Source organism: Geotrypetes seraphini, chromosome 2 (assembly GCF_902459505.1).
Source record: "Geotrypetes seraphini chromosome 2, aGeoSer1.1, whole genome shotgun sequence".
Classification (NCBI taxonomy): Eukaryota; Metazoa; Chordata; class Amphibia; order Gymnophiona; family Dermophiidae; genus Geotrypetes; species Geotrypetes seraphini.
Window position 1 is genome coordinate 114099473 of NC_047085.1, and position 27733 is coordinate 114127205.

The 27733-nt window shown below is 43.3% G+C and overlaps 1 protein-coding gene across 1 annotated transcript in view; it reads left to right on the forward strand.

The window, feature by feature from the left end:
• NSMAF (neutral sphingomyelinase activation associated factor) overlaps positions 1–27733 on the forward strand; it is a 155172-nt gene that overhangs the window by 119701 nt on the left and 7738 nt on the right. Inside the window, exons 25-29 of the mRNA XM_033933475.1 lie at positions 5583–5650; positions 8283–8406; positions 15764–15847; positions 21712–21862; positions 27335–27437. Of these exons, the coding sequence (XP_033789366.1) occupies positions 5583–5650; positions 8283–8406; positions 15764–15847; positions 21712–21862; positions 27335–27437 (530 nt within the window). The remainder of the gene's footprint in view (positions 1–5582; positions 5651–8282; positions 8407–15763; positions 15848–21711; positions 21863–27334; positions 27438–27733) is intronic.

A 27733-nucleotide genomic window follows, 5' to 3' on the forward strand; every position in this document is an offset into this window, starting at 1 on the left:
TGGGGTCCTTTTACTAAGCTGCAATAAGCACTAACGTGTTTTATTCACAGGTTAAAAATCCACTACCGCATGTTTGGGGCTGGAGAATGTGGTAAAATCAGTTAGTGTGGTTTAAAAAAAAGTTTGGAAGCAAGATGTAGAGCAGTGGTTCCCAAACCCTGTCCTGGGGGACCCCCAGCCAGTCGGGTTTTCAAGATATCCCTAATGAATATGCATGAGAGAGATTTGCATAAAATGGAAGCGACAGGTATGCAAATCTCTCTCATGCATATTCATTAGGGATATCTTAAAAACCCGACTGGCTGGGGGTCCCCCAGGACAGGGTTTGGGAACCACTGAAGAGTATTGCAGGTTATACAAATGCAGCAGCAAGATTGATAATGGGATTGTCTAAATATGATCACATTTCGCCACATCTCCAAAAATTGCATTGGCTACCAGTCACCTTCAGAGTACAGTATAAAGCAGTAATGATTTCTCATCAATTCTTATATGGAAACATTCAAGAATTGTTTAAAAATTATATACTGTATTTTTCGCACCATAAGACACATTTTATCCACCCCGCAAAAAAGAGGTGGAAAAGTGGGTGCGTCTTATGGAGCGTAGATGATCCCCCCCTCCCCCCCTTTTCCTGGTACCTTTTTAAAACATCACCCACCCTTCAAAAACATGGCCTGCCCGCCGGCACTTCCTTTTAAAACACCCCTACCCGCCCTTCCTTCCTTTTAAAACACCCCCCGCTCCGTAGTACCTTTATAAACGCTCCTTAAGCCTTGTGGTATATGAGCCGGCAGGAGCGTGCTGATCCCCCCTTCTCCTGGTACTTTATTAAAACACCACCCGCCCTTCAAAAACATGGCCTGCCCGCCAGCACTTCCTTTTAAAACACCCCCCGCTCCGTAGTATCTTTATAAACGCTCCTTAAGCCTTGTGGTATATGAGCCGGCAGGAGCGTGTGTTCTGCGCTGCTGCCTGGACCCGCCCCACTTTCTAAATGGCTGTGTCAATAAGGGCTTCTGTGCTAACAAGCACACGCTAACTGGGAAATTAGCAGTAGATGTTAATGGAGGAAATATGAAATGTAGGCATTTTACATCCATGCTTATATTGGCCTCAGCACCTGGGAAAACATGTGCTAGTCATAGTGCCTGCTATCTCATAGTGTAGCTTAATAAAAGGGTCCCTTGTTTGTTAGTCAGGTTTTCAGTGAATAGGAGATATTCTTGTCAATCTTATTGTCCCCGTTTCTTTTCATAAAATAATTTATTGATATTTTAGAATATACAGGAACAAACAATACAAATAACAATAATGCAAACTTCTCTGAGGACAGCAGTATAGTCCACTTCAGTGGGTGACATAATCCAACAATAACTGGGACAAATCTCATCCAGAAGCATGTAAATCTTTATTCATGTTTTTAATGTGCAGGATGACACAAAGGGAGTAATTATATAAGGAGCCACCTAGTTTTAGACAGCAGGAAGTTTCAAGTTTAATGGAGATTTGATTAATCGCTTAATCATAATTCTAAGCGATGTACATAATAATAAAATTACAAAATGTGGGGAACAATACAATAAATAAAAATCAGGTCTGACAAGACTATTGACAAACGTAACAAAACTAAGAACATAAGGGAAGAGAGGGATAAGAACTACAAATTATTTAAAAATTAAAGAGACATATAAGGGAGATACAGAAGGAAAGGGAAGTTAAAAATTACTTCAATAAAATTAGAGAGAAAAAGTAAAATTGGTTGGAAGACTAAATGGCTAATTTTCAAAGGCGTCTTTAAAAAGAAAGCTCTTTAATTTACTTTTGAATTTTTCTAAGTTGTGTTCTTCCTTCAAGTGAATAGGAAGTGAGTTCCAAGTTTGGGGGGCTGTAACAGAAAAAATCAATTGTCGTCTAGTATTAATAATTCAAAGAGAGGGAATCATCAGCAAGTGCTGTTCAGTAGATCTTAACGTTCTATTGGAAGTATATGGAATTAATAACTTATAAATGAAAGCTGGAGTTTTGTAAAGAAGGGATTTGAATGTGAGCAAACATAGTTTATATGTTATCCGGTGAGCAACTGGAAGCCAGTACGCTTTATTGAGAAGGGGTGTTACGTGATCAAACTTCTTGGCTTTGAATATGAGCTTGATAGAAGCATTCTAAATGATTTGTAGACGCTTGATTTCATTTTGAGCTATTCCCTTGAATAGGGCATTGCAGTAAATGTATAAATGACTCCTTGCAGAATATGCGCTGTGATTTGTTGATGTGTACTGCTCCAGTGAGTGTGTACATGAGCAGAGTTTAGTTAGAGTGCAAAGGTATCTGCATAAGTGTTAACTTCTAAGCTCAAACATTTACACCAGCTATAGGGTTCCCATTTAAACTAGTATTCTAAAAAAAAAAAAAGTAGATACTTGCTTTTGCACATGGATTCTTTTGCACTTTCTGATAACTAGCCAGCCAGTTTTTCAGAAAGAAAATAAGAACTGCCATACTGGGTCAGACCAAAGGTCCATCAAGCTCGGTATCCCAACTTTGAGGCTAGGCGGAAGAGACATTCACACCTTTCTCTCTAGAGCCTCAATGCCCATGGGGCAAGTTTTGACAAGTGCTGGAAGGCAGTACATATTCGATTCCCCGGTAACATGTAGATTCAGTAAATGGCATTCAATAACGCGCACTCCGAGTTGACTGCCTTTCATAGAACAGTTCATAACACTGATTCCCACACTCAACTTTGGGCACTAGCACCCTTTGCCAGCTGAAGCCTGGTGTAAATGTTGGCACCCAACCTGTGTCAATTGGGTATGTAAATGATGCAATTCTATAAAACTACACCCAAATTTTCAGAATGCCCATGACCCGTCCATGTCCCTCCATGGACATGTCCCCTTTTGAATTGCACACTATGGGCTCCTTTTACGAAGGTGCACTAGCTACAATGCCGCGCGTGCTAGACGCTAACACCTCCATAGAGCTGGCGTTAGTATTTTCCGTGTAGCGCGGGGTTAGCACGCACTGAAAGCGCTAGTGCACCTTTGTAAAAGGAGCCCTATGAGATTTAGGCAACTGGTACTATAGAATGGAGGAAGCCAGTGCTTGCTCTGGATTGATATCATGGAGTGTTGCTACTATTTGGGTTTTTGCCGGGTACTTGTGACCTGGATTGGCCACTATGAATTTGGGATACTGGGTTAGATGGACCGTTGGTCTGACCCAATAAGGCTATTCTTATGTTTTTATGTTCTTAGAATAGCACATGGTATATGCACGTACAAATCCTAATTATTGCAAATTAACTTCAAGAATTGATGGTTAACGTCAATTTATAGTTAACGGTTCATTAACTAATTAGTTTGCGCACGCATCTTGCATCTGCGCTCAAATTTGGATCACCTTTGTAGAATTCAAGGGAATGTGGCTTACAACACACATTTCATAACAGGGCACTTAGTTTAATTGGGTAGGAAGGCCTATTTTTAACATACATTTTATAAAGACACATAAGGGTCCTTTTACTAAACAATAGCACAAGATAACTGAATTAGCACTTACTAAAAGCTAATAAGCCATTTTATATCTGTGGGCTTCTTAGTATTTAGTGTGCGCTAATTCCATTAGTGCATACTACTGTATTTTCACGCATATAACGCGCACGTTATACACGATTTTACAAACCGTGCATAACCGTGCGCGTTATACGTGTGAGCGCGTTTTACAACTTTTTTTTTTCAATCCGATCCGGCATCCCCCTGCGAACCGGCATCCTCCCCCCGCTCGCGTCACCCCCCTCCCCCGCGATCCTACACCCCCCCCCCCCCCCCAGCACCGCAAAACATCTCTTACCCGATTGGGCACCAGCACCCATGCACAGGATGTGCCAGTGCCCGAAGATCCGCCCTCGTTGGGTTGGGCTGGGCGGTGCGGTGCAGTGCGAGAGAGATCCTCCTTCCTGCGCCGGGCTGGACTAGGCTTTGAGCATTTGCGCATGCTCAAAGCCTTCTGGTCTCGCTCTCTCGGAGAGAGCGAGACCAGAAGGCTTTGAGCATGCGCAAATGCTCAAAGCCTAGTCCAGCCCGGCGCAGGAAGAAGGAGGATCTCTCTCGCACCGCACCGCCCAGCCCAGCCCAACCCAACGAGGGAGGATCTTCGGGCACAGGCACTGGCACATCCTGTGCCTTGGTGCTGGTGCCGGTACCCAATCGGGTAAGAGATGTTTTGCGATGCTGGGGGGGATGTAGGATCGCGGGGGGGGAGGGGGGTGACGCGAGTGGGGGGGAGGATGCCGGTTCGCAGGGGGAATGCCGGATTCGAATGAAAAAAAAAATGCTCTGTCGGGTAAGCGAGCGGGGGGGAGGATGCCGGTTCGGAGTAGGCGGGAGGAGGTTTTAGCATGTGCGGTATACGCGTGTGCGCGCTATATTAAATTTTTTTTTTACTTAAATTTGTGTTCCCCGCGCGCTATACCCGTTTTACACGGGTGCGCGGTATATGGGTGAAAATACGGTAATCTCTAGTAAAAGGGCCACAAAGACACCTATCTGTCTTTATACAATGCTAGCACAATTCTTGTCAAAATTGTGCCAAGATTGAAGGTGCAGATATTATGCCTGCTCAGGAGCAGATGTAAATGTACATCAGACTGTTATTGAGACAGACATGGGGGAAACCATTTCTTGCCCTGGATTGGTAGCATGGAATGTTGCTATTATTTGGGGTTTTGCCAGGTACTGGTGTCCTGGATTGGTTACAGTGAGAACAGGCTACTGGGCTAGATGAACCAGTGATCTGACCCAGTAAGGGTATTCTTATGTTCTTTTTGGTAAATCATGAATTTCTCTCCACGCTCCTCTCCTGAGTGCACCTACTATAGAAAGACAAGTTGGATCCAAGATGGCGCCATGGTGAAACAATGCATAAGCAGAGGCTTCATGGTTTTTTTTTAGTGTAAGACCCCTGAAATGAATCCCTTACCTTGAATAAAATGGAGAAAAATAGAAGTTTTGAGAGCTTATCCCGGTATCTGCTTCAACTCCAGCACTGAAGCAATCAAATGTTTTCAAAACACGGGATGCCTGAACATGTCCCACTTTTAGCCCTTTTAAGCTGCGGTAAGCACCCACTAGTGCTTACTGGAGCTGAGTAAAGAGACCCCATAGTGTCTTATTATGAACTTATCCTCCAAAAGTAGTTGCAACTTATAATTTAGGCAAGGAGTAGCCTAATGGTTATTGCTGCAGACTGTGATCCTGGGGAACTAGGCTTAGTTTCCACTGCAGCTCCTTGTGACCCTGAACAAGTCATTTAACCCTCTAGTGCCCCAAGTACAAAACTTAAATTGTGAGCACACTAGGAGCAGAGAAAGTATCTGCATATAATGTGTACAGCACTGTATACGTCTAGTAGTGCTGTAGAAATGATTAGTAGTAGGAAGCCAGTCTGGAACAAAAGCAGGAGTTTAAAACCAAAGGCAATTGAGTTTGTTTCTTATTTTTTAAATTTAAACAATGAAAAGAGTATACCATGTCTAGAATAAATAATGGTGAAATAACTTTTTATTTTTTGTTTTTCAGGCTTTGTCATCTTGTGTAATCTTACCGGAAGACTCGACTGTAGTGTGTTCTTCATGGGACAATCATATGTGTGTATCTGATTTTTCTTGTCAACGGGGAGGGGCATAATAAAAAAAACAAACCCGTCTAAGTCCCTTGTGGCCTAGGCCCTAAACGCTGAAAGTAGAAGCAGGGAAAATGTCCATTCTCAAAAAAAAATGTCCAAATGGTTTTTTTGATAATGGCCTGCCTCTGCGTTCAGCTGTTTAAACGCCCAGACCACCATTACGTCTACACTAACAACATATAATCAACCAATAAAAAGCCTAAGTCCCAAATGCCCAAGACGAGCTTTTAGGTGAAGGAGGAGCCAGTCCTTTACCTAAACGCTGGATTCTGTAACTGATTTCTGTGAAAAAGAACACCAGTTACAGAATCCACTCCCCAGCAACAATCGCAGCAGGAGAGATAGCCAATCTCTCTTGCCGCGATCTACCCCCCCCCCTCCCGATTGGATCGGGTAGGAGAGAGCCCAGGCCCTCCTGCCCGAACAACCCCCACCCTTCCCAACATGATTGGGGCAGGAGGGAGCCCAAGCCCTCCTTCCCTGGCGCCCCCCCTACCCCCCCTAAAATACAGACAGGAGGGATCCCAGGTCCCCCTGCCCCGACGCAGCTGGACGGACGGAAGGGCTTGGGACCCGTCTGTCCGGCCAACGTTCTTCAGGTACGGGGGTGGGATCGCAGGGTTGGCGGGTGGGGGGCTGATTGGGCGTTCTGGGGGGTCAGATGTGGGGGGACTCTGTTGGGGCAGGAGGACCTGGGATCCCTCCTGCCCGTATTTTAGTGGGGGTAGGGGGCAGGAGGGCTTGGGGCAGGAGGGCTTGGGCTCCCTCCTGCCCTGATCGCATCGGGGAGGGTGGGGGTTGTTCGGGCAGGAGGGCTTGGGCTCCCTCCTGCCCCGATCATTGCTAGGGGTGTGGATCGCGGCAGGAGAGATGGCTCATCTCTCCTGCCATGATGGTGATCACCCAACCCCCTGAACCGTGGCACTTCAGGATGAGGATCGCAGCAGGGGAGATTCCCTGCCTCGATCCTCACCCTGAAGTGCCGCGGTTCAGGGAGGTGGGCAATGGCAATCGCAATCATGGCAGGAGAGATGAGTCATCTCTTCTGTCACGATCGTTGCAGTAGGGGTAGGTTGCTGGGGCCGCTGAGCTGATCGCGGCAGCCGCGATCAGCTCAGCGGCCCCTTTTTCGGCACTTATACCTGTTTTGACTTGGTTTAAGTCAAAACGTATAAGTGCCGACTAGGCAACCTGCCTAAACCTTTGGTTATACATGCTGTACGGCTATGTCTAGGTAGGCCCACCTCCTGCCCATCTCCCACCCTTTCCCCTCCTCTTAAAATGCCTCTTTTTGCTCTATGCGTTTAGAGGCAGGGGAAAGGCCTAAGCTGGTTTTAGATACGTCTAAAACCAGCTTTGGTTATGGGTGCTTGGCCGATCAGGCTTTTTGATCATCCAAGTTCCCATTTAAGCCACTTTTTAGACTTTTTTTTTGTTTTGATTTTGAGCCCCATATTGTTTTATATGCTGGCATAATACTTCTAAATAAATTCTGAGCAAAGACAGTGTGACCATTATAAGAATTTATTTTTTAATCTCGTCCTTTTGTCAGTTTCCATTTCATTTGGGTTGATCTAGAACAGGGGTGTCAAAAGTCCCTCCTCAAGGGCCGCAATCCAGTCGGGTTTTCAGGATTTCCCCAATGAATATGCATGAGATCTATTTGCATGCACAGATTTCATTGTATGCTAATAGATCTCATGCATATTCATTGGGGAAATCCTGTAAACCCGACTGGATTGTGGCCCTCGAGGAGGGACTTTGACACCCCAGATCTAAAACATGGTAATTTTGAAAGCTGATTTCCACAGGTAAAATCTGTTCCATCTATGGAAATCAGCTTCTTAAAAGTTTGCAACAGTGTGTGTAATTTAACCCACATAGGCAAGATGAATTCCTGAAGGTTTGTTTGGATTGGGATGAAAATGTTTTGCGCATAGGTTGATATTCAAAGTGATTTAACTGACTAGAAACAGCTCCTGGCTGGTTAAATCTCTGTTTGAGGCTACCCCCTAATTTTCATCAGCACTTAACTGGTTAGTGCCACTGAAAATAACCAGTTAGCACCAAACTGAAAATTGGCTATTTTTTTTTGGGGGGGGGAGGAGGCATTCCATGAGCAGTGTCGGCATTTGGCCAGCTAATTGCTGATATTCAGTACTTAACCAGCCAGGTTAAGTCTTTATGCAGTAATCCATAGCCTGTTAAGTGCAATATTCAGCACTTAACTGTGTGTTAGCTCCAGAAACCCAGGAATTCAATGTTGGTGGCCAGACATGGCCCAGCATTCAGTTTCTGGATTTAACGCCATTATTTTCCTTAACTTTTGTCTGCAAAGAAACACAGGTACAGATAATGCATTTATTTTGTAACCACAGCAGTATGCTAAGCAAAATGACCTGGACAATTTTTCAATGATTATTGCTGTAAACCGCACAGGTAAGAAGTATCTGCAGGGTTTACACCAAGGCAGAGTTAGTTTGTCTCTAAAATTTTAAATGAATGTAGCCAGCATCTATAAAGTAAAATAAGCTTGCTTTTCCTCTACACTCATTTACAGACTTCAATAACCCTCCTGTCATGTTTTGCCACAGATATTTTTATTCAGTAGCATTTGGTAGACGGCAAGACACATTAATGGGACACGATGATGCTGTTAGCAAGATCTGTTGGCATGACAATAGGTTGTATTCTGCATCTTGGGATTCTACAGTAAAGGTTTGCATTTTAAATAGTTGCAATCTCTTAGCTAAGTACATACTAATGCCCTTTCTACTATCTAAATCAATACTTTCACCCTTTGTTTCTTCAAATGTATATGTGCATATTTTTTAAAATTGTTTTATAACCACAATTAGATACATGGGGAGGGCAGGGAATATGGGTTCCAAACCTTAGACAATGTCACTTAGTTATAGCTTTTGCCTGTGCTTGTATGTCATGAAAAGGATGGTCATATTTTTGTTTAAGCTTAATGTACCAGTTCTGAGAAATCAAAGTGGTTTTCTGCAGAAAAGAGATATCAAAACTACTACTAGAATTGAAGAAAAACAGAGAGAGAGAGGACAGTGGAAACAGGCATAGCCAGTCCTCCAAATATAGGGGTGACCAAGGGTGGACTGGGGGGAGGAGTTCTTTCCTTTCCCTCTTCGCCAAACATATCTTTGCTGGTGGGGTTGCTGAGACCCTGCCAGTCAAATAAATACAGTGCTGTCGCTCCCCTCCACCTCACACTGCTTCCTTGAGGCAGAGTATGGCACGACTATACAAAAAATACAGCCACACCTCATGCGACTTGAACTACTGCCCATCGTATCTACTTACAAATGCCTCCCCTAAATTCAAAACCAGCCTCACGCAATGGATACAAAGCACTCTCATAGAAGGCCAATTCCCGCAAGATCTTGGAGAGATTATAATCACACCTCTACTGAAAGACCAAAAAGGCCCTATAGACACACCTACCAACTATAGACCTATCGCTTCGATCCCATTATACGTCAAGCTGATTGAAGGACTGGTGGCTCAATACCTCACCAACTACCTAGCTGACCACAATATACTTCACTCATCTCAATCAGGATTTAGATCTTACCACAGCACAGAAACACTACTAGCAACACTACTGGACATAGCCCGACAATACCTCAGTAAAGGACACAGGATCCTAATCATCCAACTAGATCTTTCCGCCTCCTTCGATCTAGTTGATCATACCATACTACTCCAGATACTGGATGCAATAGGGATCTCAGGGGTGGTTTATAACTGGTTTCAAGGATTCCTTAAAACAAGAACGTACAGAGTTAAGATAAATGATACGAAATCTAACCCATGGTCAAATCCATGCGGAGTCCCGCAGGGATCTCCACTTTCACCCATTCTATTCAATCTCTACATCTCTTCCCTCGGTACCATCCTAGACAACCTAAATGTAACATCATTCAGCTACGCAGACGACATAACTATTCTCCTCCCCTTCGAATCCCAAGACCACACCACAACAGGACACCTGGAAACAATACTGGATGAAGTAGAAAAATGGATGACAAACCAAAAATTAAAACTAAACTCGGACAAAACCAAATTCTTAATGCTTGAAATGGACAAAAACCCATCCATAACAGACCTGGAAATTAAAGCAATCAAATTCCCAATCCAAACCTCCCTCAAAATCCTGGGAGTGCTGATAGACAGATGCTGCACTATGCAGACTCAAATCAATAAAACTACCCAAAAAGCATTCTTCACAATGCGCAACTTAAGAAAAATAAGGAAATACTTTGACAAAGAACACTACAGAATCATTGTACAATCCCTGGTACTAGGTCTTGTGGACTACTGCAACATCCTATATCTACCATGCCCTACAAACATGATCAAAAAACTACAGACCGTTCAGAACATAGCCCTCAGACTAATCTACTCCCTCGGAAAATTTGATCACATCACCAATGCCTACCTAGACTCACATTGGCTACCGATTCGAGCCAGAATTCAATTCAAACTATACTGTCTAATCTTCAAAGTAATCAACGGTACTGCACTTGCCTATCTAAACGATCGCCTAAACTATAACCTTCCACCCAGAACAAGAAGAACACTGACACCATTCTCATACCCACCACTCAATGGCACTCATCGTAAAAAGCTTTACGATAACCTCATAGCAACGCATGCAGCAAAACTCGAACCCTCCATTACCAGGCTATTAACCTCAACATCTGACTTCAAAGCATTCCGTAAAGAAATCAAAACGCTGCTATTCAAAAAGTATATACAAACTACCTAACCTCCCTCTCCTCTCCCCCTAGAAATCAAAACACTACTGTTCAATACCATTACAATCTTCCTAATCTCCCTCTCCTCCTCCACTTACACCGACAAGGTTCTATGCACTCCCTGACACCATACCCTCAATTGACCAATAAAAAAAAATGGAACCTAAATCATCTTCCGAAACAGATTACCTACCAACATATGGAAACAGACAATCTGCTATGTAATGTAATGTAACCAGATTTACCTTCCAATGTTATTATGTCTATACACTCATTCTGTTATTAAGTCTATACCCTCAACCTGTATTCTCCAATGTCATGTACCCTCCTGGAAATGTCCAGTTCTCTTCCTGTGTAATCCGCTTTGAACCGCAAGGTACAAGCGGAATAGAAATCAGTAATGTAATGTAATGTAATTATGCCTTCAGTGTCTGACACCAGGACTTCTTGCTGTCAGCATGCTGCCAACCTCTGCCTTAAGAAAGCGGCACGAGGATGAGGGGAGCGACAGCACTGTATTTATTTGGCTGGCAGGGCTTCAACAAGCCCACCAGCAAAGGTAAATGGATGCTGAAGTTCTGGAGGGGGCCCAAACCCAAAGGGGGGGTGCCCAAGGCCCCCCACCATGGCTAAACCTGGTAGCACTGTAGAAATAATAAATAGTAGTACACCACTGAGGGGAAGATTCTCAAAACTTTAACGTGGTTGCTAAACCAGTTCCGGCTGGTTTAGCATTCATGCATTTTAGTGGTGGATTATCAAAATGACTTACCCAAGGGAGGAGCTCGAGGAGTCTAAGCCAATCAGGGCCTTAGGCCCCTCCCTGTGCATCACATGATGCACCAGGGCAGGGCCTAAGGTCCAGTGGCGTAGCGACCAGAGGAGAAGCAGGAGGTATTTTCGGTACCTCCTGCTCCCAACAGAAAGGTACGGGCACCGGGGCGGGGAGGGGGCACTGCGGTGGCAGGAGGGAGTGGGCATCCCTCCTGCCATTTATTTCAGGGGAGCGGGCGGGCAGGCAGGAGCCTTCATGGCAGGAGGGAGTGGGCATTCCTCCTGCCATTTTTTTAGAGTGTGGGGGGGTGGTAGCCAGTGTTCCCGCTAAGCTGCGTTGACGTGCGTTGACGCACAAAATAATACATCGCAGCGCACAAGTTTCTCGTCACAGCGCACACACCACCACGCTGCCAACATTCAAACCTCAACCGGTGCCGGTGTCCGCTGGAGGTAAGGGTTTGGAGGTGGGCCGCGAGGTCCCACTATCTGGATAAATATCCCAGATAAACTTAGGACTGCAAAAACAAAATCTGCAGCTGCAGGGGGGGGGGGGGGGGTTGGCGGGAGTTTCGTCCTCCTCCGTTGCCGATTCGGCGTGTCTGCCTCCAGAGCTCCGCCGCCGCCCTCCTGCTGGTGGTGGGGAGGGATTTGGATGGTCTCCGTTGTCGGGTGGGGCGGCCGCGGGCTGCCCCGGTTTCTGCGCTGCGGCGGCCGGTTCGGCCCCGGTGGTGTTCTGCGGCCCTGGCTGCCTCGTCCCGCCCCTCTCGCTCCGTCCCTCCGTCCGCTTTCCAATTGGGGGGGGGGGGTGCGGCCCGCCCTGGTCGCCGCGTGCCCTGGTCGCGGCGTGCCTTCGCCCCCGGCGGAGCTTGTTATATCTGTGGGGGGAGGTAGCGGTTGTGGAGTTGGGCTGTGGCTTGCCCGGGAGGTCACCACTCCAGGGGCATTTGCAGGGAAGACCCAAAGGGGAAGACATTCTGTGCTATGTCCCTGATCATGGATGGTTCTTTTGTGGGGTCTGGATGACCCTGGGGGAGAGGGTTTGTTCTTTGGCCCTGGAGGTTCTCATTGGCCCTGTTGGTGTGGGACTGAGAGCGCCCCAGGGTCGAAAGACATTGTGCCGGTTCTTGGGTGTCTGGGAGATGCAACAACAAACGCCAACTGCAGTGTTTAAATATTGACTTCGTAAAAATCAGATGAAAACAGAGAGAGAGAAGGACCAAACATGGGAGGGCGGGACTTGTTAGTGTTAAAACAAAGGAGCCAGCTGCAAGAAATGAAGCATGTTGAGAGTTTGGGGATATAGTCATTGGGTGAGATCTGGAAACCTCCTTGTGTAAGAGAAATTGTTCATTTTAACCGCATCCTCAAACAGCTTTATATTACACGCGTCGCAAAGGTAAGGGGAGGCTGGGGGAGGAATCGGACGTCGGGGTGGGGGTGCTACAAAACTGAGGCCGCACGAGAGCCATTGTTTATCTATACATGCATGAAGCAAGTTCTTTTCAAGTTTAGATCGTTTGAAGCGTGTGCATAAACTTTCTTTTGTGATCTTCCATAGATTCAGTCAAATAATTTTTACATCCATTCGAAAATGTCGAAGCGTAAAGAGAATGAAGAGTTTGGTAGCAGCACAAAGAAAAAGCGCAACCAATTTAAGAAGGAATGGCTGACCGAGTTTTTGGTTGACACCACGTTGCCGCACGCGAGTGGACGGAAAACAGTGGCGATGAAAGAAATATTCGAATATAGCGACACGGACAACGCATTAATTTGCTCCCTATGCCGAAAAGCAGGTGTTAACGGAGAATGGAGCACAGGGAAGACTTGGTCTGATTGGAAAATTGATTATTTAAAGCGTCATCTGAATCATAATTCTCATTTAGAAGCGGTTCAAAAGATTCACAATCAAAGCCGAGGTTTTCTAATGAATTTATTGAAAGAAACTCCCGATAGTCGGAACAACAGAATTGAATACGCACAGAGATATAAATCAAGTCCAGAGGAAGTTAACATTTTAATTGATAATATATTGCTAGCGGTAAAGTTGAATATGTCCATGCTATCCGTCCAGGAATTTAACAATCACATGGCTAAATACGTAAAAATACCTGATAGCTGGAGAAGCAAAAACTATGCTTTCGAGTTCCTTGACTGCATAAATGCCATTGTTAAACGGGAAACATTTACAGAAATCCTGAGGTCTCCTTTTCATACCCTAATAATTGATGAAAGTACTGATATTTCTGTTTCGAAAATGCTCATAATATACATTAAATTTAGAAGAAGTGGCAGCAACATTCATGAGACACTTTTTGCTGGCATCAAACATCTAACTGCTTGTGACAGCACAGCTATAGTTGATGCTATAAAGCAGTTTTATAGTGAGAACGATTTAGATTTCAGTCGTATGGTCATGTTCACGTCCGATGGAGCATCAGTCATGCTTGGGAAGCATAATGGTGTAGCTGCAAAGTTACGTCAATCAGTTCCTCATCTTCTAGAGCAACACTGTGTAGCTCACCGCGAAGATCTAGGCATAGATGATGCATGGAAAACGATCCCATTCATGAAAGAGATCGAAACTCTAATACGCACCGTGTATACGATTTTCAGTAGATCGAGCGTACGAAAAGCCAAACTGGAGGATATTGCTAATGCTGCAGACTCAGATGTCATTTCATTTAAAGCTATACATGATGTTAGGTGGCTGTCTCGGCACTTTGCTGTAAGTGCAGTGGTTAGAAATTATGACATCCTGTTAGAATATTGTCAAGAACAGGTGGAAGAAGACAATGATCCCGTGCACAAATACTGCCTGACTAAATTGAGTAATCTGGAATTTAAAGTTGCGCTATTTATTCTCTGCGATGTTCTTGAGGAGCTTGGATCACTGTGTAAGCTTCTTCAGAAGAGTTGTTTGGCACCTTTGGATGCATTCCAGTTCACTAAAGCCAAATTAAGGAAACTCAGATCTCAATATCTGGGGAAAAAACCACATTTCAATGAAAATGTTGAAACTCTCATTTCATCTTGTAATTCTGTAATTAAAACAGATCATATTCTTACATTTATTACACAAACTTGTGATCATATGGACAAAAGATTTCCTGACAATGAATTAGAGGACTGGCGTGTTTTCGACAAAGACTGTATCTCAAATCCGTCCAACTTAGAGGAATTTACATTTGGAAACGAACAATTTTCACGATTATCTAACCGTTATTTTCTGTTAATGAACAAAGATGATGAACATTGTTTCAAAAGGCAGCTTATTTCAGAATATTCGGAGTTCAAATATATTATTGCTGAAAAAGTAAAAGCAGGAGCTATACATACGCTTCAGGAAATGTACAATTTTACTCAGCAGCATAAACAGTTCAGTGGACTAAATGCTCTATTAGACGTGTGTTGCACCTTTCAGGCTTCAAGTGCCGATTGTGAGAGAGGATTTAGCTTGATGAATGCTATAAAGACAAAGACTCGTAATAAGTTAAGAGTAGAACATTTGGAATGCCTAATTAGAATCAAACTTTATTTAGACACAGGAAATAATGTAAACATAGACAGTGTTTACAATTTTTGGAAATCAGAAAAAGGCAGAAGAGAACAATCTTAATAAAGAATTTTGGAGCCTAAAAGCCTATGAAGAACTTCCAGAACATGCTAAAATCAATGAAACGGACACATTTGGTTTTCAATATTTTGTTTTAATGTATTTATACTTTTGTGTAGAAGCTGGAATTGATAGATTGTCTAGAAATTGAAAGCATCAAACGTATTGTCTTCTGGACTGTTTTTAATTTACATTTTACACATATGGATGTAACAGACATAACTACATTTGTTGTAAAACATTTATTAAGATATCATTTCATCCCTACAATTTCTGTAGACTGTTTTAAAATAAATTTGAGTTTTTCTGGTAAAAAAAAAAAATAAAAATAAAAAAAAATAAAGAATTTTGTACTTTCAAGAATTAATGCGTTGTTTTGTGTTCTTAAAAATATTATTTAACGTTATTTAATTTAGCGTGTAGGCCTAAAATTCCTTTGAATACCTCGTCCTCATGTATCAGCAAGTTTGACAACATATTTATTTGGCTCATAATTTGCTGGCGCCCGATATTTTTAGCTCACAGTGAAAAAAGTTTGCTCACAACACCCGCCCGCTTAGAGGGAACACTGGTGGTAGCTCAGGGGTGCTAGCATGGGGGGAGGGCTTTTTTAATGGGACAGATGGTGCACATTTAAGTTGCGCAGAACATTTGTCCCATAAAAAAAAAAAAAAAGCAGAAGCCCTGACAGCAGTGACAGGATGCTGCTTCTCCTCTCACTACTGTTAGGGCTTTGCACATGTCTCAATTGCTCACTGAGTGATTGAGTAGGTTTGTTGCATGCAAATTTTTATAATTTCTAGGTCATTTGTTTTTGTCACTTTCCATTTTCTTTTGTAAACCGCATAGAACTCCAAAGGTATTGCGGTATTTAAATAAATTTTTATGTTATTTATATTTGTAGGTTTGGCATTGTGTTTCTACTGAAGTTTCAGGGACCAAAAGAAATGATTTTGAATTGCTAGCTGAGTTAGAACAAGATGCCAGTGTGAGTATGGAGCACAAGCATTTTGCCTGTTCAGAACCTTTCATTTTTTGTTTCTTTGTTGTGAGCAGCTGGTTGTAATAGTCTCGCATTGATAATGTAATATTCATCACAATGTACAGCATGCTATTATAAGACAGAACTGGAGGAGGAAGCTGAATGGTACAGGGTAGCAAAGAACGTTGCTTCTGTTTGTTTGGATCCTTGGACAGGTTAGTAGTCATCACTAAAACCCAATTCTATGCTCCCATCTAGAGAATGACACGGGAAACAATCCTGTGTCATTCTTACGTGTCTATCTCAACCTCAGTCCTTCTACACCAACATTCTTCAATGCAAGGCTTAAGGGTCTGTGGTTGAGCCCATTCATACTCTTGATTCCTCCCTCTCTCCTTGAATAATGACATCGAGATGGTTTCCCGCGGTTATCCACGGGGAAGGGGACGGTGATGAATTTTGTCACCGTGTCATTCTCTACTCCCATCACTCGCTTCTTAATGATTTAGGGAGGTAATGTAATGTAATTACTTTGCTGCAGTAAACTGACTCCTGCAGTATATCAATAATGCAACTTGGGATCAGCCTCACAAGCAACATTATTCTATTTCCTAGAAACATCAGGCTACTAACACATGGGCCATTGCTCCCTGGGACATCTAAAAGAGGCCGGTGCATATGAACTGATGCGCTCTCCCTTCCCCCCGTACTTACCAAGCAAAGACCCACATCTGCTCAGAACAAATGCTAACCCTATGGAAGTCACACCTATAGATCCCTCCTAAAGATCCCACCTAGGAACCTACCAGTCACTCCCTGATGTCTAGCAACTGGGGCAGGAACAATCTCCAGTTGGTCTCAGCTTTTCATTTATTTAAAACTTTTCTATACCACTTAAGAACTAAACGGTTCACATGAATTAAAATAAAAAACATAGTAATTATGACAAAACTAAAATCTTAAAATCAACAGGGGAGAGAACTAACTTTTCTTTTCCAAAGAACTGTTAAGTCATAAGAATGCGGTGGCAAACAATTGGGTTTTTAGTTGCTTCTTGAATTGATCTCTTGAGTTCAAAATGCAGTAGTGCCGGTGATAGTCTTGTGGTTCTACTAGGATGACCTGGTGCATTTTAGCCTGGAGACCATTGGGGCAGGAGCAATTGAGGATCACTGCTGCCTCGACTGCTAAACATCAAGAACCCTCCCTCCCCCTCCCCTGGGGTACACTTCGGGAAAGGAGGTTGGGGATCATTTCGGGGAGGTCTATAACTGTCAAAATGTACAGCGCTGCTTACGTCTTTCAGTGCTATATGAGTGATAAGTAGTAGCAGTAGTAGGCAGGGGACTTTAATTGTGGAGGGGGAAAGGGAATAGCAAGGAGGCTCACCAATTTAGGCACTCCAGTCTCTGGGAACACATTAGGTAGTGTGTTAGTGGACCAATGATCCTAGGGTAGAAAGATAATGCCACCTCAGAGCACATTAGAAACTACTGCCCTTAGACTCTTTCCCTTAGCACTTCCTGGTTAATCACTTTAAACATATTTTACTTACTGGACAGTAGTTTAATATTTTTCTCATCTGAAATAAAATTTAAGTTGTTTTAATGCGTTGAAAATGCGACTTCTTAGCTCCGCGGAAACTAAGAAACTGAGGGACCGCGCGTCGGGGTCGGGCGGGAAGGCACTCGCGCATGCGCGGTGCGGTCTCTAGAACTTTCCAAGTTCTTAGAGTGCAATCACTCTAAAAGTGTCCGTACCGGGGCTCCGTCGGTGCCGTCACCCATCAGTCAAGAATATCTGCCTGCTGTCCCTGGATAACACCTGTTACGGTAAGTAACTGTGCTTACTGGACAGTAGTTTAATATTTTTCTCATCTGAAATAAAATTTAAGTTGTTTTAATGCCTATAGAACCAAAATCTAGCTGTATTGTGCCAAATAATCCGATACAAGTCAGAGACATAGATGACGTTTGAAGATAGTCGTTTTAAATAGATCTTTTTAAGCGCCTGCTAACCTCAGAAACTCTAAACTTAGAAAATTGTTGACCTGATTTTCAAAGGCTGCAGTAGCTGGGTAAAGTAAATTACCGGTAGCAGCATTTTACATTATCTGTATAATCGGTGGACCTAGCTTTTAAATGGCACATTAAATATACTGTGTCATCTGTTTTTGTGTTTTGCTGGCCTGACTGACGTAGATAGAAGGTGTACGCAGAGCAGATGAATATTACCCACCTTAAACCGTTCCTGTGTGAAATTGTGGCCTGTGCATAAATTGTGTGTAGAACAGAGACAGTCTGTGTAGACCACTTATGTCTTTTTAATTATCAGGACCACTGATTTATTCAGAAGAAGGGGCTCTGACGAAGGTTGAATTTTAACATATGTATTTAGTAAGGTCAGGACTTTCTTCTGGAATTTGCTATTGGACACTATTTCTTTGAAAAATGTTTATTTCAAATAAAATATCTCAAGATAATTTTCCTAATTTAAGTTTTTTTTTAACATGAAATGGCATCCCATAACTTTTTTAATAGCAACCTGAACATAAGAAATTGCCTCTGCTGAGGCAGACCAGAGGTCCATCTCGCCCAGCGGTCCGCTCGCGCGGCGGCCCATCAGGCCCATTGCCTGAGCAGTGGTCCCTGACTAGCTCTATAACCTATCTCTACTCCTATTCCTGTAACTTACCTCTACTCCTATCCCTACAACCCATATCTACACCTATCTATACCCCTCAATCCCTTTGTCCTCTAGGAACCTATCCAAACCTTCTTTGAAGCCCTGTACAGCGCTCCTGTCTACCACAGCCTCTGGAAGCACATTCCATGTATCCACCACCCTCTGGGTGAAAAAGAACTTCCTAGCGTTTGTTCTAAACCTGTCCCCTTTCAATTTCTCCAAGTGCCCCCTTGTACTTGTGGTTCCCCTTAGTTTGAAAAATCTGTCCCTGTCTACTTTCTCTATGCCTTTCAGGATCTTGAAGGTTTCTATCATGTCTCCCCTAAGTCTCCGCTTCTCCAGGGAGAACAGTCCTAACTGTTTCAATCTGTCAGTATATGAGAGATTTTCCATACCCTTTATCAGCTTTGTTGCTCTTCTCTGGACTCCCTCAAGTAGTGCCATGTCCTTCTTGAGGTACAGCGACCAGTACTGGACACAGTATTCCAGATGCAGCCGCACCATTGCACGATACAGTGGCAGGATGACTTCCTTCGACCTGGTCGTGATACCCTTTTTAATGATACTTCTGCATGCAGAAGACATTACTAGTGAATGTTGTAAACCCTGATTGCTAAACATCAATTACCAAACATTTGGTATGTAGGCGAATTTCAAAATTCAGCAGCTGCCCCTTCACTGCTGAGTATAAATAAATGCTGGATGCTGTTGCATTATATCAGCTCCTTCTGGTTTCAAAATGATGGAATTGGAAATCTTATAGCCTTCATACTTTCTAGTAGCTTTGCTGATAGTTTAACTAGGTAAAGGTTGAATAGCTGAAAACAAAAATTCAGGAAAGTGATTAAAGACATTAAAGTGATTGGAAGTGATTAAAGACATCCAGGGATCCTTTTACTAAACTGAGGTAAGAGCTAGTGCGCGCTTACCACATATTAAAAAGACTTACTGTGGGACATAGGGAGAGGAATGGCCAGTAGGAAAAAGGAGGTACTGATGCCCCTGTGTAAGACTCCAGTCAGACCTCATTTACTGTAAAACAGGGGTGTCAAAGTCCCTCCTGGAGGGCCGCAATCCAGTCGGGTTTTCAGGATTTCCCCAATGAATATGCATGAGATCTATTTGAATGCACTGCTTTCATTGTATGCTAATAGATCTCATGCATAGTCATTGGGGAAATCCTGAAATCCCGACTAGATTGCGGCCCTCCAGGAGGGACTTTGACACCCCTGCTGTAGAATATTGTGTACAATTCTGGAGACCACACCTTCAAAAAGATATAATCAGGATGGAGTTGTCCAGTTGAAGGCTACTAAAATGGTTGATGGTCTTCGTCATAAGGTGTATTTTATTTATTTATTTATTTAGATTTTTATCCCGTCCTCCCAGTACGGTTTACAAGTAAACATTCACAATGGAGTGAATTGGACATACAAGATTATACAGTAGATTTAAATACTTGGACATAAGAGATTGTGCAGCAGTGTAAATATAGGGACTATACAGCAAATTAAGAACAGTAGTTTAAATATAAGTAGTTTAGTTTAGATACAAGTTATTTGAGTATAGGCTGAGAGTGGACTATACAGAAATTTAGGCAGAAGATTAGAATGGAGAAAAAGGGTAGACCAGGTTCCATGTGATGCACTCACTGGTCAGGTTACATCATTCCCCTCTGCTACACAGGGCAGCATCTTGCTTCAGACCATATAGGACACATTAATATTGCTTGATTTAAAATACAGTATTAGTATTCTGTAAGTTACATGTGTAAGTGGAAGAGTAGAGTAATGTTTAACCCTAATTCCTGATATTCACACTGAATATCCCCGCTAAACAACCATTCTCTAAATAGCCAGGGTAGGGGTGAGCTGAGGGCAGAGTGTCCACTTAACCAATTGGTGGCGTCTTGATTACTGTAAAGCTATCTACCTCAGAATTACAAAAATTTGTCTTCATAGATTACAATTAATTCAGAATATTGCTGCGAAGCTGATCTTTAGAAAACATAAATTTGACCATGTGACTGCTTTGCTTCAGAGTCTTCATTGGCTCCCGGTTTATTTTAGAATTCAGTTTAAATTCACTTGTATTTCTTTTAAAATTCTACATGGTATCTTTAATCCTCTTATTCCTTTACTTTGGAATGTTTACCGATTCTCCATTGCAAGAAATAGCCAACAATTTAAACTCTAACTTCCTTCTAAAAAAGGGATTAAAGGAGTCAAGATCTTTAGTCAATCTTTGGTCTTTAAACTCTCTCAACTCTGAAATGATCTCCCCCTTTTTTAAGGAGTTCAGTTCATTTCAATTTTTCCATAAATCTTTAAAAACTACTCTATTTGCCAAACAATTTGAAAATTAATGCTTTTCAAATTTTGCTATTATTTTCTATTTATCATTTGTAAATTATTCCCTGTTTATTTAATTGCTGTAAAACAAATCGAGCCTTCTCAGAATTATGACTCTTAAGCTTTAGTTTAGTTTAGAATGCATAACACCCCTCCTCCCCACCCTTTTTTTTTTTTTTTTTACTAAGATATGGTAGAGGTTTCTGCCACAGCCTGGAGCACTAAATGCTCCGACAACACTCCGAAGCTCAGAGGAATTCTATGAGTGTCGGAGCAGCGTCAGAGCATTTAGTGCTCCGGGCCATGATCAAAACATCTACCATGGTTTAGTAAAAATTGTGTGTGGGGGGAGTTAGGACAGCAAAAATGACCTAACACAGGATGCACTAAAGCATTCCACTTTAGTTTTGCATCTGTGCGCTCTAACTGCATGGTAACTTATTTTTGGGAGCAAAGAGAATGGGCCTGGATGTGCTAATCAGCTGGCACGTGCACATTATTGCTATGCTAACCAGTTGGTGTGTCCATAAATGGGAGCCGTTAATGTCCTTAATGTCACCTAAATAGGAGGTGATAAGGGTGCTACAGCAATGCTTTCTTTTTTTTTTTTTACTGTGCAAGTAGTAATGCTAACAGCGCACAACCAGAAATTCAGATAATACAAAAATGCCTTTTTTGCCAGCCATGCTTAAAATGGGCCTCCATGAGGTGCTAATGAGACTTTGAAAGAGTTTGAAGTTGGACTTCCTTGGCTGCACCAGCTTGGTACGTGTGGCCCATTCATGTGAACCTAATGCATATATCTGGACTGAAAACTACAATTCCTTTTTCCAGGTAAATATAATCAACCTGAACCCTGCAAATTCAATGTTGGTATCAGGAACCACCGAAGGATCTCTTAGCATTTGGGACCTTTCTACAGCCAGTATGCTACACCAGCTTTCATGTCATTCAGGGGTTGTACATGATGCTGCTTTTAGCCCTGGTATGTATAGTCTTGCTTTTTATCTATCTGAATTAAGAACAACTATTAAACAAGACACCATAGTAGCAGTCATATTTAGTTTAACCACAAGCTCTGGTGTCATGAGGCAACTCAAGGGTAGGATATGCAGCAAAGTTTCTGGAATTCTGAAATGATCATGTGGTGTATTTTCATAATAAATTTTATTTTATAAAAATAGTCATGTTCTGGCGTTTCACCATCTAGTAGAATTTGTGGTTTTCTATTAGTGAAAAGGGGATCTTAGTGATCAGTGCTGGGAAGGAAGGAGAGGGTTAGAGAACAGTGAAAGGGGTCTGGGAAATGGGCCAAGGAAGAGATTGTTAAGAAGGAAATGGAGGAGTCTCAGGCTGGAGGGGTAGAAGGATAGAGAGAATTGGGGAAGAGAGGAAAGAAAAGGAAAGTGAATAATGGAAGAAGGGGAAGGAGAAAAAGGAGGACCACTTACACTGCTTCTTCTGACACCAGTCCTTTCTTTCATTCACACACCACGACCCTTCCAATCCCTTCCCTCTCAACCATCAACTCCTTTGAACCTCTCACTTAACCTTATCCCTCCTATCCCATCAGTTATGGCTTTACCCACTCCTCTCGGTCCTCACACCCTGCACCCTCTGATGCTCTCACATGCTTTCTTGCCCTTATCCCCTTCCTTGCACTCATTGAATCTTCTTGTTTCTCCATTTTTTACTTACTATCAATGTCGAAAAGATCTTAAAACCCACTTATTTAAAAAATATAATATACATTACTGATTTTCATATTAGCATGTAGTTATAATGTACTTTTAATCTTTTTATCTATTCTTATTTTAGTTTATATTGTGTTTTTTTATTCATTAATTTTAATGCTTGTATTAGTTACTTAGAATTTTATTATGTATGATGTTGTTATATTGTATGCTGAGTACCTATTGTGTAAACCGCTATGAACTGCTGGTTAGGCGGTATATAAAAATAAATAATTATCATTTTTACATTTTTGTACCCCTACTACTCGCACTTCCCAAACCTTCTCTTAATGTCCACTCGCAGCTTGACTGTGGTAGACCGATAGTGGTAGTATAGTGCCATCTTTCCCCTTTGCTACACAGGGCCAGTGTCTTGCTTCACACCATATAGGACACTTTAATACTGTTTGATTTAAAATAACAATACTTGTAGCCCAGCAAAAGAAGGGGAATATGCATCCTGAGGTAATGAGCTCCACTTCTCTTCAAATAAGCCAAGATTCTTCAGAGTGGGAGGAGGAGGAGGGAGATGGGAGACACTGCTTCTGCTGGCAGTCTCCATGCACTCTCTATTCTGGAGCTTGTTTTAATTCCTATTTTACAAAACCAAATAGATAGCTCTAAGATTAAATCCCAAAATTAGGTGAAATACCAACATAATCCCTTCCCTTTAATTGTTTTTTAAAATACTTTTTTTAAATTCAATCTTTAATTCAAAGGTAGGTGCTTATAAAAGTTAATGGGGCCATCATATCAGAGGCTATAAAGTTCACTTATATGTTCATCATAGTTAAAGAGCCTACTATGAATATAATCATCAGTCCCACAAACTATTTTTTCTGAGTCTTTTGTACAATCTTATTTATAATTTTTTTTTTTTAAACCACCAATATTTACTGGGGAAATGTATTGCTTTCAAAATCAAACTAATAGGAGTAGCACCAATGTGATCACATTTCTAGTGCTGGCTCTGCATCAGAGTGCTGCACTCTTCAGAACAGCTTACTTCTTGAATCATTTTCTGAAATACACAAAACCATATACACAAAAACATCCAAAAAAGTCCCACATAATGAACACATGTCATACTCTTGTCTTAAAAGTTCAATGATCTTCACTCCAAGGGATTTAGATACAAGAGGTTGTAACCTAAAAAAATACTATCAATATCTTTTGTCATACCAGGCAGCATTATGGGGCAAGGATCTGGAATATTTGATCATGTCTTCCAATTCCTATGTGGACTTTAGAAGACACTTAGGGCCTGATTCTCTAAAAGTGCGTCCCGATTTTAGGCAGCTGTAGGCATCCTACAGCTGTCTAATCAGCCAATCGGGATGCACGTTTTTTAAAAAAATGCTCCCCAGGCAGGCCGCCTATATTGAAGGCGAGGCCCGCAAGACACCTAGGCCCTGATTCTGAATAGGACGCCCGGGAGAGGCGTCCTATTCAGAATCGGCCTAAACTAAACCCCGATTCTGTAACCGGCGTCCATGTTACAGACGCGGGTTAGAGAAACGGGTTAGATTAGACACGGCCCGCTACACTTATCGCGGCAAGGGATCTCTCTGTCGCTATAAGTATAGCGGGCCGCGGCCCCCTGACCAGGAGGGTGCCCAAACCCTCTGCCCGAAGACGCACCCCCCCCACTACCGACCGCCCCCCCCGACATTGCCGATCCCCCCCCCCGACAATATCGATAGCTGGCAGGAGGGTGCCCAATCCCTTCTGCCCGAAGACTAACCCCCCCCAAAACCTCCACTCCACCAAACCTGTTCTTAGAAGGGTCTTGCACATCTTGAGCCGGCAGGCACGCCTCGTCTCGTCGAAATGAAGCGGGCCCGCCCCTTCCCGGCCCATCCCGCCGAAGCCTAAGGCCTGATTGGCCCAGGCTCTAGAAGCCTGGACCAATCAGGCCTTAGGCATAGCGGGTCCGCCCATCCCCACTAAGTCTAAGGTCTGATTGGCCAATCAGGCCTTAGATTAAGTGGGGATGGGTGGACCCGCTATGCCTAAGGCCTGATTGGTCCAGGCTTCTAGAGCCTGGGCCAATCAGGCCTTAGGCTTCGGCGGGATGGGCCGGGAAGGGGCGGGCCCGCTTCATTTCGACGAGACGAGGCGTGCCTGCCGGCTCAAGACGTGCAAGACCCTTCTAAGAACAGGTTTGGTGGAGTTGAGGTTTGGGGGGGGTTAGCGCCGGGGGAGGGGGGGTGTGTCTTCGGGCAGGAGGGATTGAGCACCCTCCTGCCAGCTATCGATATTGTCGGGGGGGGGGATCGGTAATGTCGGGGGGGGATCGGTAGTGTCGGGGGGGTGCGTCTTCAGGCAGAGGGTTTGGGCACCATCCTGGTCAGGGGGCCGTGGCCCGCTATACTTATAGCGGCAGAGAGATCCCTTGCCGCGATAAGTATAGCGGCCGCGTCTACTTACAATGTAGGCCAGCATTTTGCTGGCCTACATTTTAAGCTTCGCCTCTACTAGGGAGACGCGTAGGGCCGCCTAGGTTCAACCTAAGGCCCGCCTAAGGCCCTTAGACGAGCTTAAGCATCTTGTGGGTCTCCCTAGGCTCCCGGAGGTGCCTTCAGGCTTGACTGGGGAGCATTTTTTTTTTTTTTAAAACGTGCATCCTGATTGGCTGATTAGACAGCTGTAGGACGCCTAAAATCGGGATGCACTTTAGAGAATCAGGACCTTAGGGCTCCTTTTACAAAGGTGCGTTAGGGCCTTACTTAACGCGTGGAATAGTGCGCGCTAAAATGTCACGCGCGCTAGCCGCTACTGCTTCCTCTTGAGTAGGCGGTAGTTGCTAATCTGGTATGTGCGCTAAAAATGCTAGCGCACCTTTGTAAAAGGAACCCTTAAAGACATTAGTTTTCTAAATATTTGGGTAATTAGTTTGAACTTACATGGATATCACAAACTTAATAAACCGTTTAGTCTTTTAGTCTTATTTTCTAATTATTTGGTTATCTAAGTTTTTTTTAAATTTTATTTTATGTATACAGTCAAACCTCGGTTTGTGAGTAACGCGGTTTGCGAGTGTTTTGCAAGATGAGCTAAACACTCCCGCAAATCTCACCTCTCAAAACAATCGCCGTCCTGATATATGAGCTCTCAGCTCCCAAATTAAGCCAGCCACTGTCCTGTGTAAGCACGCCCACAAGCTCTCAGCTCCTGAATTAAGCTGGCCGCCATCCCAATAACGCGTGAATCATATGCAATAGGGTTTTATTTCTGTATTTTGTGTTATTGTATGAGAGGAGTAGGTACAGTATTTTATGGAGTTACTTTATATCAGGGGTGCCCAATACGTCGATCGCGATCGACCAGTAGCTCAGGAAGGCAATGTGAGTCGATCGCGGAACCCATCCCGGGCTCCGTGATAGACTCGTGTTGCCGTCCTGATCTACGGGCTGATCAGTGTTCTCCCTAGGGCCTTTTAGCTGGGCGGTCCGCCCAGCTGTCATCTGCCGCTGCTGAACATTAAAAAAAACCCAAAAAATCCGGCTTGGAGATTTCAGCCCGTAGCGAACTTATGCTCCGGACTCTAACGTGTGTGTGCAGGCTTCTCTTCTCTTCCCTCCGAAACCGGAAGTTATGTCCGGGGGGGGGAGGGGGGGAGAAGGGAAGCCGGCACGCACATGTTGAGAGCCCTGAAGCAAGCATTTGCTACGGGCTAAGGCGGGAAGTTAAGTGAAGCATTTCCTCTTCTTGCTGCCTGGTCCTGCCTACTTTCTGTTTCCGCGAAGGCAGGACCCGGCAGCATTTCCCCCAATAGATTGATCACGATCTTGGGCTGATCAGCCTTCCTCTTCCCGACGGCAGAATTGGCGTCGGGGAGAGGAATGCTGATTGGCCGAAGCAGGGAGAGCTTGGGGCCTGTTATTGGTGGCGTTTGAGTCCTGGTCCCCAATGGCAGTGGCAGTAGCTTGGGGGAGGGCAGGGAGAAAGAAAGAAAAAGGGCAGGCAGGGAGACAGAAGGAAAGAAGAGAAACAGAAAAAAAGAAAGGGAGGCCGAGAGAAAGGGCAGGGAGAGAGGAAGGAAAAGTTGGGGGAGGGAATGATGTCTGGAGAAGAGGAAGCATACAGGCTAAAAGAAGGGAAGAAAGATTGTATGCACAGTCAGAAGAAGAAAGTGCAACCAGAGACTCATGAAATCACCAGCCAAGGTAGGAAAAATGATTTTATTTTAAATTTAGTGATCAAAATGTGTCTGAATTTATATCTGCTGTCTATATTTTACACTTTTACTAAACCACAATAGAGGTTTTTAGTGCAGGGAGCCTATGAGTGTCGAGAGCAGCGCTGGGCATTCAGCGCAGCTCCCTGCGCTAAAAACTGCTATCGTGGTTTAATAAAAAGGGAGGGGGTATATTTGTCTATTTTTGTATGGTTGTTACTGAGGTGATAGTGCATAGAGTCATCTGCTTTGACCTCTTTGAAAAACCCTGGAATAGGAATGATAATTAACATTTTCTATGCGTACAATGTGCTTTGTGTTTTTTATTTTATTTTATTGTTGGTAGATCATTTTGACTTGGTCATTTAAAAAGTAGCTCGCAAGCCCAAAAAGTGTGGGCACCCCTGCTTTATATAATTATTGCTATTTTTTGTTAGCTGCTGAAAACTGTTGTAAGCTTCAGAGGGATATCAGTTTTTAATAAACATAAATATAGTGGGTTTTGATACTAAGATTTAAAAAAAAAAAAAAATCTTTTGTGCAGACAGCAGACATATCCTCAGCACAGGAAAAGATGGCTGCCTTAAAGTGACTGATGTACAAACAGGAATGCTCATCTCATCCATACCATCAGGACAACCACAGAGGTATTGCAATATAGCCAAAAAAGAGTAGTATTTAACTACATTTGCCATGTATATGAACATGTTCTTGCACAATGTGGTCTAATTTGTTTGTTAATTTACTTGTTTGTTTGTTTTATTAACATTTGATATACCGCTTAAGTGGTTTACAGTAAAATACAGATAAATTAGGAAAGGAACTCCATTAGAGATAGGAAAGCTAGAGTTAAGATAAAGATATAGAGGGGCATACCGTATTTTCACGCAGATAACGCGCACCCGTGTAAAACGCGCACACGGGTATAGCGCGCAGAAACCAC